General features: G+C 45.1%; 1 protein-coding gene across 1 annotated transcript in view; it reads right to left on the bottom strand.

Moving 5' to 3' along the window:
- Positions 1 to 3,701: 3,701 nt before the first annotated feature.
- Positions 3,702 to 20,870, bottom strand: part of ZNF541 (zinc finger protein 541) — a 32,347-nt gene continuing 15,178 nt past the window's right edge. Inside the window, exons 6-17 of the mRNA XM_032485670.1 lie at positions 20,563 to 20,621; positions 20,155 to 20,314; positions 19,779 to 19,952; positions 18,555 to 18,879; positions 15,361 to 15,424; positions 14,584 to 14,726; positions 14,101 to 14,204; positions 12,842 to 12,917; positions 12,197 to 12,285; positions 4,883 to 5,023; positions 4,501 to 4,682; positions 3,702 to 4,396 (exon numbers count right to left, since the gene is read on the bottom strand). Of these exons, the coding sequence (XP_032341561.1) occupies positions 4,234 to 4,396; positions 4,501 to 4,682; positions 4,883 to 5,023; positions 12,197 to 12,285; positions 12,842 to 12,917; positions 14,101 to 14,204; positions 14,584 to 14,726; positions 15,361 to 15,424; positions 18,555 to 18,879; positions 19,779 to 19,952; positions 20,155 to 20,314; positions 20,563 to 20,621 (1,680 nt within the window). The 3' untranslated portion in view covers positions 3,702 to 4,233. The remainder of the gene's footprint in view (positions 4,397 to 4,500; positions 4,683 to 4,882; positions 5,024 to 12,196; positions 12,286 to 12,841; positions 12,918 to 14,100; positions 14,205 to 14,583; positions 14,727 to 15,360; positions 15,425 to 18,554; positions 18,880 to 19,778; positions 19,953 to 20,154; positions 20,315 to 20,562; positions 20,622 to 20,870) is intronic.

Genomic DNA, 20,870 nt, shown 5'->3' with positions numbered 1-20,870 from the left:
CTGTTTTTTTTAACAAATTGAACGTTTGTGACAACCCTGCTTTGAGCAAATCTGTCGGTGCTATTTTCCCCAAGAGCACTGGCTCACTGCATGTCTGTGTCACATTTTGGTAACACTTGAAATAGTTTAAACATTTTCATTATTGTATTTGTTAGGGTTATCTGTTAGAGTTATCTTTGATGTTACTATTACCGCTCGATGAGGGCTCAAATGATGGTTAGCATTTTTTTTTAGCAATCAAGTATTTTCATATTAAGGTATGTGCATTTTTTACACATGCTATTGCACACTTAATAGGCTACAGTACGGTGCAAATATGTTTTATATGCACTGGGATACAAAAATCCCCATGTGTTTGGTTTTATTGTGGTGATCTGGAACCCAACCTGCAACAACTCCAGGGTACGCCCCTACTTGAGTGGTGGGAGGCAAAACTGAGAGCAGAGAGGTTCTCTAAACTCTGATGTCACTAAAAAAATATAGCTGGAAAGAGTGTGCTAGAAATTCAGGTTCAACCACACCTAGTGCCCAGATCTTAGTTTTTAGTATCATACCCCAATAAAAGGAACAAGCATCATTAGAGAAATGTCTGGTTCTACACTGGGCCGGAAATGATACAAGATGAGCCTGGAGCATCTTGTAGTCACAGAAGGGAAGTCTCTCAGCCTTTATTTCTTTGTCTCTGTTTCTCTTACACATACACACACACACACACACACACACACGATGGGTATGTCAAAGAGACACAGGTGCAAACTGAAAGAGCTCCCAATAGGCAAAGCTGGAACGATTTGAGCAACAAAGTAAGTAGCGTTGGATTATAACCCAGTCTATATAATATCCATGAGCCCATTATAATATAAATGAATGACTGAACAGATAAATGGCAGAGAATAGGCAAATATTTCATGCGTAATTCCAAATAATTTATCTGGCCATTCTGCCCTCAAGAAGATGGGGCATAACTCTTCATCCCTTAAGTGGGGACTGTGCACAGTGACTTCCTTCCACAGAGTACAGTATGGGGGAGGGCTAAGTATACAGTGGAGAAACCTGACAAACATTGTCAGCCAGGTGATGGAGGTTAACATCAGCAGTGACAAGTGACGTTGAGACTATGTACCCTTAATAACATGTGATGACAATGGCACTTCACCTCTGTGGTCTTCTTCCTTCTGATCATGAGAAAAATATCAGACAGATTCCAGCTGAGGCACATTCTCCAGAATACCTGACCAAGTTTCCTCATAACTGTCATCGGAAACAAGGAGTCTGAGAAACTGTCACAGCCAAGAAAAGCCTAAGGAAATATGACAACTAAATGGAATGCGGTGTCATGGGAGGAGCCTGGCACAGAAGAGGGATGTTAGGTAAAAACAAAGGAAATCTGAATAAAATATAAATTTTAGTTAATAATAATGTATCAATATTGGCTCATTAATTATAATAAATGTAGCAGGCTAATATAATAATAGGGGAAACTGGGTGTGGGGTATATGGAAACTCTGTACCATTGGTCCAGTTTTTCTGTAAGTCTAAAAACTATTCATACTAAGCAACCTTCTTTAAAATTTTTTTGAAATTCTGGGGCCCTACCTCCAATGATTCAGATTATGAAAATCTGTGGTGGGGTACAGGAATATGCATTCTTTACAGGACCTCCAGATGGTTAGGAGGCAGATAATTCAGGCTTAAGAAAACTTATTTGGGGGTGGGGCTTGACTGAGGTGGGCAATTCACACGAAACCTTTGCTCCCCTCTCGTCTTCCATTCAAAGATTCTGGAGCACGCACCCGTGGTTGCCGTATTCTGACCACAGATAAAGTGGGGACGAGTCTGGATTACCACAAGCGGTTTGGGTTCTCTGTCCATGTAAGCAGCACTATTATAAAAGTTTCTGCTGGTTTTAAGCTGTTAAGTTTCAGCTTAATTTGTTATGCAGCAGTAGATAATATACCAGCCAACCTTTAAGCCAGGGACTTTCACTTCCAGAGTCATCAAGCTTCACTTGTTACTCAGGGTGGTACCCAAACAGTGACAACAGTAGCACGAGTGCTCATTAAGTGGTGGCTGCTCAGTTCACGGGGTGCACCTGTCAATACCTAATTTACATTTTCTCATTAACAGATATATGGGGGTAAGCATTTTCCATCCCAGTTTACAGAATGAGGAAACTGAGACTCAAGACAAGGGAAAGTGATTTGCCCAAAGTCACAAAGAAGGAAGAGGAGCCAGAGTGTCAATTCTGGCTCATCTGATGTGGGAGCCCTCTCCCTTCACCGCGGTGCTTGAACTGCTTCAGACGCAGCTTCCTCCCCTGCCCCTCCTCCCACCCAATCTTTTCAGATTTGCTTAGCTGAAATGTGGCCCCTCTGTGAAACCTCCTACTACCCTCGCCCCTGCTCGCCCAGCCAGTCCCTCAGAAGGCAGCTCACACTGTTATAGACACAGTCACACCTCGAAAGCATCCATCCTCTGATGTGTCCCTCTTCCCCATCTAAGTTAATAGCATCTACTCAGCTGCTCAAACACCAACCCAGCCGTGCCAACCTCCATCTTTTTCCTTACCAGGTCTCCCTGTGATGTGTGGCCCATCAGTGAGTCTGAGTCTACTTCTAAGATGCAACCCTAATCCCTGCATTTCTGGCCCTCTTCACTGCTACCCCAGCCCAGGCCACCATCTCATCTCACCTTAGAGCCTTCTAGCTACCCTCCAGGCTTCCAGTCTTGCCTCCCACAGCAACAAGAGCTTTTAACAACGTCCCCTGGCTCCCGTGGAAGGGTCTGTGCTTTGGCACACAATGGCCTGGAAGCAGGTCTCAGCCTTGGCAGCCTTCTCAGTGTGGCCACCCACCTACTGCTGTCTGCCACACCCTGCCCCTCCCTTGGACTTGGCCCCCTGCTTTGCTTTCCTCGTGTTTCACTTTGTGTTGGACATGAGGTCTAATCACCCAGTAGCCATTTGTGCTTCCTCTTCTTTTCCTGGTAAACAGGATTCCAGTTTTGATCAGGTGGCAGTGAACTCGAGGAAACGCACTGGTTTTCCCCAGGCCTGGAGATAAATCTCGAGTGCCCAGAATGATGGCCATTTCCCTTCCCACTGGCAGGAATCAGTTTACAAAGAGCACAGGCTACAGTTCTGGCCGATGAGTCATGAAGGGCCTTCTGCTGGGGCCCTTTCCTCGCTCTTAAAAAAGGACACAAGGAAGGGAGACGTGCTCTTTGCCCTGCACCCTCCGAAGGGCTGAACACTGGCGTGGGAGGAGGGGATTCTCACCTCCGCTGCAGGTGCTGGCCGCCGCCGCAGTCCTTGATTCACAGCTGAGCTGCTGGAACCAGTAGATGTCCGATAGCTTAAACCTACGCTGTTCTGTTACTATAACCAAAAGCATTTCCATGATTGGTATCTAAACTCATCTTTTTGCTGATTTATCATTGCTACCTTCCCACTGCTAAGATGAATGATCCGTGAGGAGTGGGGCCTGGTCCCTCTATATCACTGTATTCCGGTCACACGGGTGGGGCCCTGTCTGGCACATACTACAGTAGGCGCTTAATAACTACCGAATGTATGAGGCCCCTAGCCCCTCCAGGGCAGGGACTCAGTTTGTTTACTCATCTCTGTGACTCCAGCGAGTGGCCAGGGCCCCAAAGCCTTCGTTGGATCAACAAGCAGGGAAGCCAGAAAACAGCTGCTTACGAACCCAATTTAATAAGATTTACAAGTCGACACGTACAAAAAAAACCCTAACAATGTACAAGTCACAGCAAGACTAGGGACTAAATCTGGAATGCAGAGAGACCCAGGTGAGGGGCCCCAGCGTGGTGCAGATCTGAAGGTACTTCCCGCTGATTCTCTACCTCTTGGCCTTGTCTAACAAGTGTAACAAACCCCAAACTGAGGCTGACATTTAAGAGCTACCCTGATGTAACCTGTTCCCTCCCAGCCTCTCTGCTCTAAGAGGAGTGGAACTGCAAAGAGGGGTGAGATGAGTGACTTAAAGAGAGTGGAGCCTCTGTTACCAGCTGTCAGGGACTTCACGGCGCCTGGGTGACTGGGTGCTTCTCCTGCCTGCTTATGGCCAAATGCTGCCGTGTCTGCAAGCTGGGCTGGCTGGTGGGGACAGTGAGGGTCGGGGAGGCAGAGGGGTACCCTGGAGAGGCCAAGGGAGACATGACAGGGCTGGAGGTCCCCTACTTGCTGCCTTGCCCCAACTTGCCATCTGCCTAGAATCACCACTGCAGGGGGCCCATGTCAGCCCCCATCTCCTCTTCCTCCTCCTCCTTCAGCTGGAATGGCTTCACAGGCCACTTCACCCTGACGATGGGCTCCACGTGGTCCTGAAGCCGGTGCCGTTTCATGTGGGCATTTCGACTCTTGATCTTGTCGAACACCCTGGAGTCACCAGAGGACACGGGGGTCAGAGGACGGGGGAGGCAGGTTGCCCTGAGGGGGCTGAGGGCAGGCAGAAAGGGGACATCCAGGGAAAGGACCGGTACCTCTCACACTCTCTGCAGGGAAAAATGCCCTGGCCCTCCACGCTCCCCGGTGGCTCGGGGGTCTTCTTGGGGCCGGGGTTTGGGCTGGAGTTGAGGATGGACTCCCTCCTGTAACTCTTAGTCTTTATTTTTAGTTCGGGGGTTGGACGGTGGCTGGGTCTATCCCTTGGGCTGCAAGTGACCTGTGGAGGGGTCAGAAACGACGAAAAAGTGATGACCGACTTGCCACCCTTCTAAAGGAGAAGTGGGGACCCAGGGCACAAACATCTCCTCAAGGAAGCCCCTCCCGCAGGGTGCCCTCCCCAGCCCCTGCCCAGCTGGGATGGGAAGTGGGCATGAGGTCAGCACTGAACTCCAGAGCCCCTACACTGTGACCCTCTACCTTCGTTTCTGTCCTGTCTGCTTCATCTGGCTCTCTCCTGACCCTCTTTTCCAGCCCTGGGGCTCGGCCGCAGTCAAACTTGATCATTTTTTTCCAGATGTAATAATACTCAACACACTGGGCTACTGTTTTTGTCTGGATCTGGTGGAAGAAAACCAGAGCCGGCTATGGACAGCACCTCAGGAGCAACAGCGAGCACGGCCTTGAGGCCCCAGATCCCCTCCCCAGGGGGCCAGCCGCCACTTTTTGAAAGCCCTCCTGACATGTCTCTCCCCTGTAGCCTGGCGCTGGCATGCTCCTTTGCTGCAAGGTGCACAGAATCACAAAGTCCTTCCAGGGAATGAAGGTGTTCAAAGTGAAGCCACCAGAGCCAACATCATCTAAGCTTGCACGCTTTGAGCAACAAGGCCAGTGCAGGGGACCCTTCCGTAAGGGAAGATGCACACAAAGACACACACAAGGACGCCTGCCGTGACATCATGCCTAACAGCTACATGTCTACCGACTGGGACTAATGAAGCCAAATACCCTCACATGGTGACACGGTGGCTACCTCACAGCCTTTGCAACAGCTAGGCGCAGCCCTATGGTACTGAGGGGTGTGGCCCACGAGAGGAAGAGGAGGTTTTGAGGGCATGGTTTGATCCTAGGGCATTCGGACCCTGCCATCTGCTCCTCCCTCCACTGAGAAGTGACCCTATTAATAATAACATCAGTAAAAAATCAAACAGCAGAGAAAAGTTAAATTGCTCAAGAAAGAAAACTCAGGAAAGTTAAATTGGCTATTTAATTTTCTTTTTCCAACTTGGTGTGTATTCACAAGCTATGAGTCCAAACAGTACATCCTCTGCCTAAGAAATATCACAAGGTTTAAAAAAAAAAGTTGGGTTTATGCTTCCAAACAAGATGGAGCAACAGGTATCAGATTTACTTTCCCATCCAAAACAGTGAGAAGAAACAGTCAAAATATAGGAAACAATCGTTAGTAAGACACTAGACAGCAGTCAAAAAAAGTCTTTTCTGAGAAAGAGAAAATAAACTACCACCATCCCAACTTGCGAACTTGAGAGAGTTTTCCCAGGCCATGGCCCTTGGTGGGGGATGAAGGCAGAGCCCCACAGACCCCCTGAGCTGAAGTGGAGTAGAGTGTGTGGGGAGACCAAGGTGGCCAGATGCACAGGATGAAGTCAGCAGAGAAGGAAAAGCTCCAGAGATCTGGAGAGAATTCCCCTTGAGTCTCCAGCCAAATGCTGAGCAGCATGTGCGTATGAGAAGACTGCCCAGAGCTGGGTAAAGAACTATCCAGAAGGGTTAGTGGGAAAGGAACCTGTCACTTGCATAGGGCTCCGCAGAGTGCCTGCTCCTGCCAGCTGGGGTGAAACACCTCGTAACACATGGGCATTGGTAGAACAAGGAGACAGGATTTGCCCCAGTGACGGGGAATAACTAGGCCGAGATGAAATGCTGTTCTGGTCCTATCTAAAAAAATCTAAAAGCAGTACCCCAAAGGAGCAAGTTGTGTTCAAGTAACTGTGTCCCAGAACACAGTTCAAGAATACCTATGAGAATGCAAAAATTTTTACCCAGCACCCAACAAGCTAAAATTCACAATGCCTGGAATCCAGTGAAAAATGACTAGATGTGCCAAGAAGCAGGGAAGTATGACATTAAGGGGGAGAAAAATCAATCCATCAAAATCAATCTAGAATGGACACATATGTTAGAATTAGCAGGGAGGGACATTAAAAGTTATCATAACTGTGTATGTTCAAAAAGTATCAGAGACACGGAAAATGTAAAAGAGACCCAAACAGAACTTCTAGAGGTGAAAACTGCAAAGTCTGAGATGAAAAATACACATGGGATTCATGGCAGATTAGACACCGCAGAAGAAAAGATTAGTGAACTTGAAGACACATCAAAAGAAACCATCAAAAATGAAACACACAAGAAGAAAAAATCCATAAAAATGAAAAGCGCATCAGTGAGCTGTGGCACAACTACAAGAAGTCAGACACACTGGTGAGCAGAGTCCTCAAAGGAGAGGGAGGGATGGAAGAAGTATCTGAAGAAATAAGGCTGAATTCCCCCCAATTTAATGAAAACCATAAACTCATAGATCAGAGAGTCTCAACAAACCACAAGCATAAGGAAAAAAAACGAAGAAAACCACACCAAAGCACATCATAATTAAACTGCTCAAAACCAGGGAGAAAAAGAATTTCTTAAAAACAGCCAGCTGGGGTTGTGGGGCAGTGGCATGTTATACACAGAGGAACAAAGGCAAGGACATCAGCAGATTTATTGTTGGAAACAACAAAAGCAAGAAGAAAGGAGAGCAATAGCTTTAAATTACTGAAAGAAAAAAAAGGCCTGTAAAGATCAAATTCCATAATTAGCAAAGATATCTTTCAGAAATGAAGGCGAAATAAGACCTTCTTAAATATACAAAAGCTGGAAGAATTCATTTCCAGTAAACCCACACTGTAAGAAATATTAACTGATTCACACTTCTTTATGGAAAATGACAGCAGATGGAAATATGGATCCACACAAAGGACTGCAGAGCAATGAAAATGGTAACTACATGGGTAAATATGAGATTCCTTTTTATATAAAACGCTCTAAAAATTGACTGTTTAAACAAAAACAGTAACAATGTACTGCAGAGTTTATAACATATATACAATAAAATGCATAACAACAACAGTATAAGGGCCAGGGAGAGAAATGGAAGTATGCTATGCTACCATAAGTTTTTCATTCTGCATATGAAGTGTCATCAAATCACATGAAGGCAGACTGTGGTAAGTTGATGATGCAAACTCTAAATGCTAAAGCAACCACCAAAATAATAGTTATGGCCAATGAGCCAACAAAGGAGATAAAACAGAATCCTATCATTGACTACATTAATCCCCCAAAAGGCAGAAAAAGTGGAAACGGGAAACAAAGAACACATGGGACAAATAGGAAACAAACACCAAGACAATGGACTTAACTATCTCAATACCACACTTCAAAATGAATAGTCTAAACACTTCAATTAAAAGGCTAAATGTTTCATATGGAATAAAAAAACAACGCCCACAACATGCTACTTACAAGAACACACCTAAAATATAAAGACACAAATAGGTTAAAAGCGACAAGATGAAAAAAAATACACCATGCTAACACTCATTATAAGAAAGCTGGAGTGGTTGGCTGTATTAATATCAGAAAAAGTAATTTCAGAGCAAAGGGTAATACCAGGGATAAAGAAACTCATTTCATAATGATAAAAGGGTCAATTAATCATGAGGAAATAATAATCCTAAATGTATGTATCTGAATCAGCTTGAAAATGTATGAAAAATGATAGAACCGCAGGGAAAGATAAATCCACAGTCCAATGGTTTTAGTAACCCATTCTCAGAAACTGCTAGAACAGACAGACATTAAAGGTGGGGAAGACCTGAAACCACTATCAGCCAGCTGACCTGACATTTATAGAATCCCACCCAGCAACAGCTGAATGTTCTAAGTATACTCAGAACATTTACCAGGATGTAGACCATGTTCTGGGCCATAAATAAGGGTCAGTAAATTTAAAAGGATTCAGGTCATACAAAGTATTTCTCTGACCACAAGGCCATTAAATTAAAAATCAGTAACAGAAGAACTCTGGAAAATCTTCAAATATTTGGAGACTAAATAACACACTTCTAAGTAACTCATAGGTTAAAAAAGAAATCAAAAAGGAAATGAAAAAGTATTTTGAACTGAATAAAAATGAAAACCGAACATACTAAAATTTATCTAAGCAGCACTTTGAGGGAAATTTATAGCACTAAACACCTATATTAGGAAAGAGGGAGGGTTTCAAATCAATGACTTCAGTGTTCACCTTCAGGAACTAGAAAAAGAAAAGCAAATTAAATCCAAAACAAGCAGAAAAAGGGAAATAATAACAGAGCAGAAATAAATAGACAAAATCAGCAAGACAAAACCTGGATTTTAAAGGAAATCATTAAAAGTTATAAACCTCTAGCCAGATTGATGAGAATGAAAGGACAAATTACTAATGTCAAGAGTGAGAATGGTGACATCACTACAGTCTGTAGATGTAAAAAGGATAACGTGAATAGTTTGAACAACTTTATGCTAATGTATCAGACAACTTAGAAGTATACAAAGTCCTTGAAAGACAAAAACTACCAAAGCTCACTCAAAAAGACACTGATAACCCGAATAGCCATGTATCTATTAAGTAAATTATATCTGTATTTCAAAACTTTCCCACAAAGAAAACTCCAGGCTTTTTTGGCTTCACTACCAAATATATAAGGAAGGAACAAAACCAATTCTAAACAAACTCCTCCAAAAAACTGAAAAGGAAGGAGTACTTCTCAACTCATTCCCTAAGTTCAGCATTACTCTGATACCAAAGCCAGACAAGGATATTACAAGGAAAGAACCTACAGACCAACAGTCCCTCATGAACATAGATGAAAAAAATTTAAACAAAACTTTAATGAATAGAATCCAACGATATATAGAAAAAGGACATTACACTCAACCAAGTAGAGCTCATTGCAGAAATGCGAGGTTGGTTTAACAATCCAAAATCGGTGTAATTCATCATATTAAACTAAAAAAGAAAAATTGTATGAGCATCTCAACAAGCACATAAAAAGCATTTGATACAATCCAACGTCCATTGCTGATATAAACTCTCAGCAAAGTAGGAATAAAAGAAACTTCTCTTCAATCTGACAAACAGTATCTACAAAATCCCTACAGCTAACATCATTAGAGGTAAAAGGTGGAACGGTGTCCCCTCTAAGAACATGAACAAGACAAAGATGTCCACTCTCACCACTTTTACTCAATGTGGTGCTGGTGGTTGTACAGTGCAAAAAGGCAAGAAAAAAAGTAAAGGCATCCAGGTTGGAAAGGAAGAAATAAAACTGTCTTTATTTGCAGATGATATTACTGTCTATCTAGAAAATCCCATGAAATCCACAAAAAAGCTACAAAAACTCATAAGTGAGTTGAGCAACATTTTAGAACACAAGATCAATACAAAAATCAATTCTACTTCTGTTTGTACTAGCAACAAACCATTGGAAATTGTAATAAAAAAGAACATTTTACAACAGCATAAAAACAAGCACTACTTAGGAATAAATCTGACAAAAGGGCTGCAATACCTGTACACTAAAAACTTCAAAACACTGCTGAGAGAAATGAAAGATTTAAACAAACAGAGATATACCTTGTTCATGGGTCAGAAGACTCAATATTGTTAAGATAACAATTCTCCCCAGTTGACCTATAGAGTCAACATAGTACCAGTCAAATTCCTAGCAGGATTTTATTTTATTTTTTGGAAACTGACATGCTATTTCTACAATTCAGAGGGGAAGGGTACAGCTCAAGTGGTAGAGCACATACTTAGCACGTGAAACTTCTTGGGTTCAATCCTTAGTACTGCCTCTAAAAATAAATAAACCTAATTACCATCCCCCCGCCAAAATAAAATAATTAAACAATATAATAAAAATAAAAAATAAATAAAAAAATTTAAAAATAAATAAAACTCATGTGGAAATACAAAGGACCTAGAATAGAAAAAAAATAACTTTGAAAAAGAATAACAAAGTTGAAGGACTCACATTTTCTGATTTCAAGACCTAGAATAAAGCTACAGTAATAAAGACAGTATGGTAATAGCTTAATAACAGACAAATAGATCAACGGAATGGAATAGAGCCCAGAAATATATGAGTATGTGTATGGTCAACTGATACTGAACAAAGGTACAAAGGCAACCGAGTAGGGAAAATAATGGTCTTTTTAACAAAAGGTACCGGAACAACTAAATACCCACATGCAAAAATGAACTTCAACTCACACCTCATACCACATAATAAAAGTCAACTTAGAATGGATCATAAATCTAAATATAAAACCTAAAACTATAAAACCTCCAGAGCATCTCATCCAGAAGAAAACACAGGGGAAAATCTTTCTGACTTTGGATTAGGCAGAGATTTCTTAGACGCAACACCGAAAGCACGGTCCATAAAAGAGAAACTAGTAAGTTGTGTTTAATCAGAATTTAAAACTTTTCTTCAAAAGACACTGTTAAGAGACTGAAAAGCTCATATAGGGAGAAAATATTTCCAAAGCATATATCTGGAAGAAGGTCCAGAACAAATAAAGAACTCCTACAACTCAGTAAAAACACAAACACCCCAGTAGTAACACAGGCAAATGAACAGACACCTCACCAAAGAAGGTGCACAGACAGCAAATAAGCACAAGGATGCTCAGCATCATTAGTCACTAGGGGAAGGGAGTCAGATGCTACTGTACACGCGTTAGAATGGCGAAAATTAAAAAGGCTGACCATACCGAGTGTTGGTGAGGGTGTGGAGCAACTAAAACTCCCGTAACCTGCTGGTGGGGATGTGAAATGGCACACCACTTTTGAAAAGTCTGGCCGTTCCTTAAAAAAGATTAAACATACTTCTACCATATGATCCCCTCTCTCCCTTCCTAGGTATTTACCCCCTCCCTGCAAAACCAGTACATGTCCATACAAAGACTTGCACGTGACTGTTCACAGCAGCTTTACCTGTAATCCCCAGTAACAGGAAACCACTAACAGGTGGACAACTAAATAAAGGGCAGTCCGTGCACACAATGGAGTATCCTCAGCAGCAGAGAGATGAGCTATGGGCACACACGACACCGTGGATGGGGCTCGTGATGCTGAGTGTGGGAAGCCAGACAAAGCAGATCACATGCTGTATGATTATTCCACTTAAGAAAACTCAAATAAATGCAAACTAACGTAAAGAGAGTAGGCAGGTGCTGACTGGGGGGGCGAGGCTGGCAGGAAGGAGGGGTTATAGAGCGACAGGAGGAAACTTTGCGGGGGGGGGGTGAGATAGTTTCATTACCTTGATCATGGTGATGGTCTTACAAGTGTATAAACTTGCCAAAACGTCAAATCTTACACTTAAGATTATGGGCAATTTTGTGGACATGAGGTTTAAAAAAAGAGCAAAATAATCAGCAGGATATTAAATACATGATCACATCCTTTTTTGAGAAAGTGCATAGAAGTATGTAAAATCTGGATGGGCAGTAAATGCCTGTAACGTTATCAATCAGAAGTAGGACTGTGGGGAGGGGCCTCGAGCAGGGGATGCATTTCTGTACTGCCTGGGGTTGTCAACCATTCACAATGCGAGCAGTGTGTCATCCCTGACAGGCCCAGCTGTGTGAGGAGGCCGTCTACACCTGCCACGTTCACCTTACCGTCTTGTGTATCAAGTAAAAGTCCTTCTTGTGGGCACAGAACGCCTTCTTAAAGAGCCTCTTCTCCACGGGGGTCCAGATGTCCGAACCTGTTGTGGAAAGAGCCAAGCGGGGAAGGACGTTTCTCCTCCTGGGACCACAGCCATGGCTGAAGTGCAGTCTCCCCTCCTTTTTCGAGCTGCCACTGCTGAGCACCAATTATGCCAAGATTTCTGCTACACCCCTTATTTACCTTATTCCGTACAATACTCACAAAGACCTTACAGGTAGGAGCTATTAGCATCCCTACTTTACAGATGCAGCAACTGAGGCTTCCACTGGTTAACAGGCTTGCCCAGGGCAGGAGGGGGCCCCAGGCTGCCTGACTCCGAGGCTGGCATGCCCAGCCGCTGACCCTGAGCCTGCCCCCACCTCTCCCTGGCATCTTTCTCCCAGCCGGGCAGAGACCATGGGGACACCACGGGAAAACGGTAAGGTAGGCTCCAACTGAGGCCCCCTGGAGGAGACAGGCCCTTCTGGGAAGGCAGGTGAAGGCCCCAGGAGAATTCGAGAGGCACAAGCAGAGCTTGCCATTGAAACTGACTGGTTCACAGGGGTCTCATGCAGGCCAATCCCTAACGATACCGGCAGCCCGGCTCTAGTCACCTGTGTAGCGGTAGTCGGCGAGAGGGTGAGTCCGCAGCTTTTGGGGTCCTTGGAGTAAGAGAGTCTCCAGGGCGACCTGGGACAAGAGAAGGGGCAGGCTACTCGTGGAGGGAGGGGAGGGGAGGCCTGCTTCTATTCTTTCATTCATTTGGAAAACACCTGCAGCCCTCCGGAAGGCCTTCCCTGCCCCAGGGCCATTCAAGGTTGATCCATGGTCGGCCACCGGCCACCCCGGTTACCCGCTGGGGAACATGTTGCCTACAGCACTAAGCACCCTGCTGAGTACAGCTGACATTGTCTTTTTTCATAACAAGATCTTCTTGATGAAGGAAACAGCGTGTGGACTTAACTCTGGCACAAGCTTATTTTTTCAAGGAGCAGCACTTGGAACAGCCCTGCCCTTGTCTTGCTCTCTTCTAAATTCTTCATAGCACTAATTATTATCTACCACTTAAAAAAAAAAACCCACATTTCCTGTTTTACTCTTGTAAAATGGAAGCCCTGCAAAGAGAGGGCTTTTGTTGTAATTGCCAGCTTAACCCCAGTCAGGACTGGCTATGGAATCTGCTGGGCCCAGAGCGAGATGGAAACGCAGGGCCCTTGCTCCAAAATTATTGAGAACTTTAAGATGGTGGCAGCAGAGCATTAAACCAACAGTGGGCCCCACGCCCGGCCCCAGCCTGATACCATGACACTATCAGGTACTCAGGAGGACCCAGTAACTATGTGGCGATTACTCTGCTGAACACTCGCCATGTGCCAGCCACAGCCTCTCAGCTGGAGAAAAAGCCCCAGGTGGCACTGACTCTTGGGTCTCTTAACTCGGGAGATGTGACTTCCTCCCCCACAACAGAGTCAGACTTGAATATTTTCTAAACCTCAGGATTGTGAGGAGGGACCTTGAAGGAGGCAGAAGCATTTCTGTTGCATCAGAGGTTTTCATACACTGGTTTTTAATCAAAAAGTTAAAGTTCAATTTAAAGAAAAAACAGATTAATGCAGGGCCTGAGTTGGTTCTACTGGCTCCCCTCCCCAGCACTGCTGAGAAATCTTGGAGGAGACCTGGTGCTGTTTCTGTGCAGATAAATAACTGATTAACTGAGCACATGTGTGCACTTCCTCTACATTCACAAGGACAGCAGCAACCCCAGGGCCACCCCCACACAGAAGACACATCGCATGTAACCAGAGCCCCTGGCCCCAGGAGAGCAGGGAGCTTCCCACGGTTCCTCTGTGCCCAGCCCTTGCCTCCACCTTACCTGAATGTTGCCCTGGGCTTCATGCAGGCAGTGCAGAGCGAGCTCCAGGTTGGTGCCCCCGCCCGGCATCACGCTGGAGCAGGCCACATTGCAGAGCTCAGTCACTGTTTCCAGCAAGCAGCCGGGCAGAGGGGGAGGGAGAGGAGACGCAGAGGTCAGCACGTGTCCGGGAGGAGACCTCCCCGACAGCACTGTCACCCTCACATCTCTGTTAAAAGCAGGCTGAGGGAAAGATGTACCAGGAGGAAGGCAGAAGCTCTGCTCCTGGCACCTGCCCTGGACAGCCTGGCCTGCTGCTGTGTGAAAGCAGAGGTGAGGACAAAGGACCGCAGCCCGGGAGAAGGACTCCCGGGCTGAAGGCTACCTCTGCACCTCACCCCCACCCTGGGGACACTGCTTCTTGGTCAAGGTGAGAACTGGGAGGAGAAACTCCTTGGAGATGGAGAAAGGCCCTTGGGAATTTGGCCCCCAAGTCTCAGCCACCTCTGTCCTGCGTTTCGGGATTGGTCATCACATCTCCCCATGGCTTCCAGACCAGAGAAGCTATGTGCTCATCGATTCCAGCCAGCGATCTGTCCTGGAGCTCTGGGATCTCAGCCTGAAACCGGCTTCCTATGTTGATGTGTCTGAAATGAGGCCACACACACGGACATACAAGACATACATGTGGGACTGAGATGGGAAGTAAAATAGAAGTGTGCGGGATGCCCTGCTTCGGGCCACAGCCCTGCTCTGTGGAAACCCTCCGCCACCTCTCTGACACGTGGAGTGTTCGTCACCCCGAGAGACAAGCGCAGGCATTCCAGAAACCTCTTGAGGGATATTGCCTTCCTTCCTCAGATTCTTCATCACCAGATTTCTGGCCTCAGGTGTCTCTCTTAAGGTCTAGGATGAGGGGTATGTGCTGATACCTGGCATGCTTCTACATCCAAGGTCACATCCATCTAGACACAGTCCATGGATACTCAAGAGTCTTGCACTGTGCCATCACCAATTCTACCTAGAACCCCAGGGTGCTAGGCATTCTGTCCTCATGGGCCCAAATGTGGTATGTCTGGACAGAAGGAACACTGGGGAACTTCCCACATCTACCCAGAGAAACCCACCATTTCTCTTCTAGAAAGACTCTGTATCTAGACCTGATCTTCCTGTGACCCTTGGGAAAAGGCACCCTGGGAAAAACCGACATTGGAATGTAAGGAGGGTCAAAGCATCTCCACTTTGGAAGGACCCTCAGGTTCTAAGTCTGCTCCAACTCACGGTTCAATGCTGATCTTGGTGTCGTCCTTCACCACACAGATGCCAAAAGAGCCTTCCACTTGATCTAGAAAACACACAAAGAAAAGCCTCAAGAAGACTGGCTAGAAGTGACCTAAGAGGCCCTTTCTGCTTGCCTTCCATGGCAGCTGAAAGCAGGCTCTTTAAGACTGCATGGTATGGAGTTTCCTCAAAAATTAAAAATAGAACTACCATATGACCCAGCAATCTCACTCTTGGGTATTTATCTAAGAGAATTGAAATCAAGGCCTCGAAAAGATATCTCAACTCCCATATTCACTACAGCACTATTCACAATAGCCAAGATATGGAAACAACGTAAATGTCCACTGACAAATAAATGCATAAAGGCAATGTGGTATAAACATCCAGTGGAATGCTATTTAGCCTTAAAAAAGGAAATTCTGCAATATGCAACAACATGGATGAATATTGGGGACATTATACCAAGTGAAATAAGCCAGTCACAGAAAGAGAAATACTGCATGATTTCACTTACATAAAGTATCTAAAGTAGTCAAATTCATATAATCAAAGAGCTGAATAGGGGTTGCCAGGGGCTAGGGGAGTGGGAAATGGAAAGTTACTAATCAATGGGAATAAAGTTTCAGTTAAGCAAGAAGAATAAGCTCTAGAGATCTGCTGTGTAACACTGTACCTATAGTCAACAATACGGTACTGCACACTTAAATATTTATTCAGAAGGTAAACTGCAGGTTAATTGTTCATATCAAAATAAAATAAAATAAAATAATTGCATGGAAGGGGAATAAGACAACTGAAAATGTAGAGTAAGGAACTCGGCAAAGCAACAAATTAACTGATAAAAATTATTTTTAAAAATAGTACGTTAAAGTCTCTAGAAGTTGTCCTAAAGGCATACAGCATTTTAATAAGTACTCATTCAAGAAAACCTACTAAATCTTGGTAATAACAGTGGGAGTCTGTGGCATTAGAGCCATGGTCCACTCCCTTATCCACCTAGCCCCCAGCTCTGTATAACAGAACTCTACCCAGGTACATCCAGCCAAGGAGATGCTGGCTCCTTCTCCCCCCTCAGCTCCCATGCTTAAAGAATTAAAGGAAGATAAAATAAAAATTTCTCATCAAAGAGAGAATATCATTAAGAGACAGAAATTATTAAAAAAAAAAAAAAGAACCAAAGGGAAATTCTGGGGTTAAAAAAGGTACAATAACCAAAGTAAGGCTTAATAGTAGATTTGCGCTGGCAGGAGAAATGATCAGCAAACTTGAAGATAGATCAATGGAGACTATGAAATCTAAAGAACAGAGAGAAAAAAGAATAAAGGAAAATGAAGAGAGCCTCAGAGACATATGGGATGTCATTAACTGCAGTAATATACGTGTAATGGGAGCACCAGAAACAGAGGGAAAAGGGACAGAAAAATATTTAAATTATTAATGGCTGAAAAGTTCCCCAATTTGATGAAAAACAATATATATAGACAAGAAGCTCTATAAACTCCAAGAAGGATAAACACAAAGAGCTATACATCCAGACACATCATAGGCAAAATGTTGAAAACCAAAGATAAAGATCAGATCTTGAAAGCAAAAAGAGAAACACAACTTGTTACATACAAGGGTTCCCCAGTAAGATGAACAGCTGACTTCTCATGAGAAATGATGGAAGTCAGCAGGCAGTGGGACAACATACTCAAACTGCTGAAAGTAAAAGTACTGTCAGCCAAGTATCTCATATCCAGCAAATTATCTTTCAAAAATGAAAGTATAATAAAGATATGCCCAGGTAAATAAAAATTGAGAAAATCCGTTGCTAGCAGACCTGTCTTATGAGAAATAGTAAGGCAGCCACAAAAAGGAATGAAGTTCTGATACATCCTGCAACATGGATGAAACCTAAAAACATTACGCTAAGTAAAAGAAGGCACTTGTAAAGGACCACACACTGTATGATTACACTTCTGTGAAATACTCAGAGCAGCCAAATCTATGGAGACAGAAAGTAGATTAGTGATGATCTAGGCTTGTGGGTGGGGAGAGTGGAAAGAAGTGACTGCTAATATCTTCTTTTGGGAATGATGGAAATATCTGAAAATTGAAGGTAGTGGTGGTTGCACAGCTCTGTGAATATATTAAAAAAATTACATTATATACTTTAAAGGGATGAACTGTATGCTGTGTGAATTATATCTCCCTAATAAAAATAAATACTAAAGAACATTCTTCAGACTGAAAGCAAATGACATCAAATAGTAACCTGAATCCAAACCAAAAAAAAAAAAAAAAAAAAGCAAAGCCCTGGTACATATAATTATATGGGCAACTATAAAAATAAGCATGATTGCATATCTTAATTGACTTAAAAAGCAATTGCATAAAACAGTATATGTTGTGGGCCTATAACATAGAAACATAGGTGATAGTAACAAGGAGCAGAACTGCACTGTAGCAAACAAATCACATCCCAGACAGTAACTCAAACCACGAGAATACGTGAAGAGATCAGAAATGGTAAATGAGAAGGTTAATATAACAAACTCTATAAATTATGCTTGCTTTCCTTTATTCTCTCAGGTTTTTTTTTTTTTTACAAGGATGAAACTTGAAAACATTATTCTAAACTAAGACACTGGACACAAAAAAAGTCACATACAGTCTGATTCCAATTATATGACATGTCCAGAATAGGCAGACCTACAGAGACCAAAAGTACACTGGTAGACTGGTGGCTGCCCAGGGTTGAGGAGCTGGGGGCTAGGGGCATGTGCACAACTACTCATGGATACAGTGCACCTTCTGGGGGTGATGAAAATGTTCTAAAATTAGACTGTGTGATGGATACACAACCCTGTGAATATACTGAAAAACACTGTACATTTTAAATGGGTAGTTCACATTGTGTGTGAATTACATCTCAATAAAGCTGTTTTAAAGATTACTTGAAAGGGCAGGCAGGAGGGTGGTTAGGCCAAATGGCCTCTATTTTCTTCATGGCTATTAAATTACAGGCACCTAGAAGGCTGCTGGTCCCAGATGGTCCTGGGATACTTCTGAACAGAAATGGTACCCAAGACCAGACCCGGGCAAACACCAGAGAGAATGGCTGGACCAAAAGCTACAAGAGGGAGTGGACCCAGCCCGCCGCTGGCCCCCCGAGATGGTCAGAGATGGCAAGCTCCATCCTCACTCACCAAGCATGGTGCTGATGAGCCTGTCGGGACCGGCCTGAGCGGACGTGGAACAGAGGGTGTTGAAATACAGACCAGACCCCTCCCGGATGGGGCTGAGCATTGGGGGTGGCGTGTAGGGAGAGCACTGGAACAGTCCCTTCAGGAGGCGGTCCACTAGGAACACGGGAGAGCGCAGGCAGCTCTGGTGGCATCCTCCAGGGCCAGGCTCCCCACACGTGGAGGATGGAGGAGGGACGAACAAGGCCTTGGGCTGGGGGCGCTTCTTCCGCTTTCTGTGTTGGCTGCTCTCCTTGCTGTCTCTCTCTTCCCTGTCCTTCTCTTGTCCCTGGACAAGAAGAGACTTCAGAACCACAGCGGGTCACCTGAGGTCACCTGCCCCACAGCTCAGTCTTCAAGATGGCATGAGAGTGGGAAAGGGGTACTGACCAGAGACACACACCCAGCATGTCTGCACCCAGAGCCCCCAGCAGAGGAAGCAGAGCAGGGCCACCATGCTTGAGCCAGACCCTAGACCCGAAGTAGGGCGACGGTCAAGGCCGGAGCCTTCTCATGCACCCACACCTGCAAGGAGGGCCCTCACTCAGAGCATTTTGGAAACCATGTCAGTTGTTAAAATGACTGGCACTTAAAGAGTGGGGGCCAGAGATGCAGTGCAACAGTACGACAAAAGGAAAAGCTGTTCCCCTCAAAATGACAGAAGCTTCTGTGGGACAAACAATGGGATCATGTGCCCTGTCCCTGAGCCCAGCATGAACGTCTCCAGGTGGGGTCTTCCATTACGGCTTGAACTTACTATGCTCTCTCAGCTCCATGAAATCTCCCCTCCTCTCTGTCCATCTTACTCTTTCTCAGCCTCCAGGACTCAGCTCCACTACCGCCTCCTCCAGGAAGTCCTCCTTGACCTCCTCAGGCTCTGGCACCCCCATGGGGCTCCCACAGCTTTCTCCCCCCGCAAAACCCACACCGGGTTGGCACTGTCTGGGGATGGGTCTATCTACTCCGCTGGACTGGGAGCCCCAGGAGACAGGGGTGGGACTGTTGTGGTTGTTTTAGTGTCCCCAGAATGGCCCAGCACAGAGCCAGACAAAGGATGTTCAGAGGAGGTTGAATGAATGAACGATCATGCAAACCAAGCTCTTCTGGGGTCAGGATTTTCTGAGGTGTTTGGTCTAGGCTTTTTCCATACTTCGCATGGGCAGGACTGGTGGACTGACCAGCACCCACCTTGGCCATGTTCCCTGGGGGGCGGTTCATTGGTGCCACAGGCCCTGACACAGGGACCACCAGAGGGGTTGCAGTCATGTTGTCCGAGGACTTCCTGGCTCCCAGCGGACTATGCTCTTCCCCCTCTGGCCTCAGCACCTGTCTTGGTGGCTTGCAAAACTCCGTGCCAAACACCTACACACAGAGAAGAGACAGCCCTTTAAGAGGAACAGTAAGCAGGGAGCAAAGAGCCCCTCCAGAGTAGCAGGGCCCTGACTCCTGCCCCCCAGCCCCACCCCCAGGCTTCCCTCAGGAGGACATCTCTGTCCTGAGATGTCACTCCTCCGCAGTCTGTCGGAAACCCAGTGAGCACAGAACCCCTTTCCCGCCCCTTCACCTGCTGCTCCTGCTTCCCTCGAGGTGACGGCCACTGGTCACTGTGAAAACACATGTGGCTGCTCAGCCCTTTCTCTGTATAAAACATCTGGCTGCAATTCTTGCAGATGTAAGTGCCCCTTGGCTCTGCCCAGTCTGCAGGGCCACCACTGTGCTGGTTGCTGCAGGGAGACATGTCAGGAGGGAAGAATGGGAGAATGAGACTTCATCCCTGAACACTGACCACTGACCACTCTCCATGAAGCTGAAGAAATGGAGACGATCCCCTGATTCTCCACGGCCTGGGGCAGGCCCCTTCAGGAGGGAAGCATCTGGAGCTCATTCACCCAGGCCAGCATGCCAAGACCACCAGAGGACCCCTGAAGGGTTGAGCTTCTCAGTGAGGGCAGGAAGGGGCTTCTGAACTTACCATCCACCTGCCATGTTCTCCTCCTTCATCGGATAGGGGAGCCGGTAGATGTTTCCGCCCTGAAGATGAAAATACATCCAAGCCAACATGTCAGAAATGAGGCGTGAGAGAAAACAGAGAAAGACAAGTGATACCATATGATATCACTTATATGTGGAATCTAAAAAAATGGCACAAATGGACTTATTTACAAAACAGAAACAGACTTAAAGACATAGAAAACAAACTTACAGTTACCAAAGGGGAAAGGGAGGGAGCGATAAATTATGAGTTTGAGATTAGCAGATACAAACTACCATATACAAAAT

The sequence above is a fragment of the Camelus ferus genome, chromosome 9 (assembly GCF_009834535.1).
Source record: "Camelus ferus isolate YT-003-E chromosome 9, BCGSAC_Cfer_1.0, whole genome shotgun sequence".
Classification (NCBI taxonomy): domain Eukaryota; kingdom Metazoa; phylum Chordata; class Mammalia; order Artiodactyla; family Camelidae; genus Camelus; species Camelus ferus.
The sequence above is the reverse complement of the archived record's forward strand: the minus strand, read 5'-3'. Positions and strand labels throughout refer to the sequence as shown.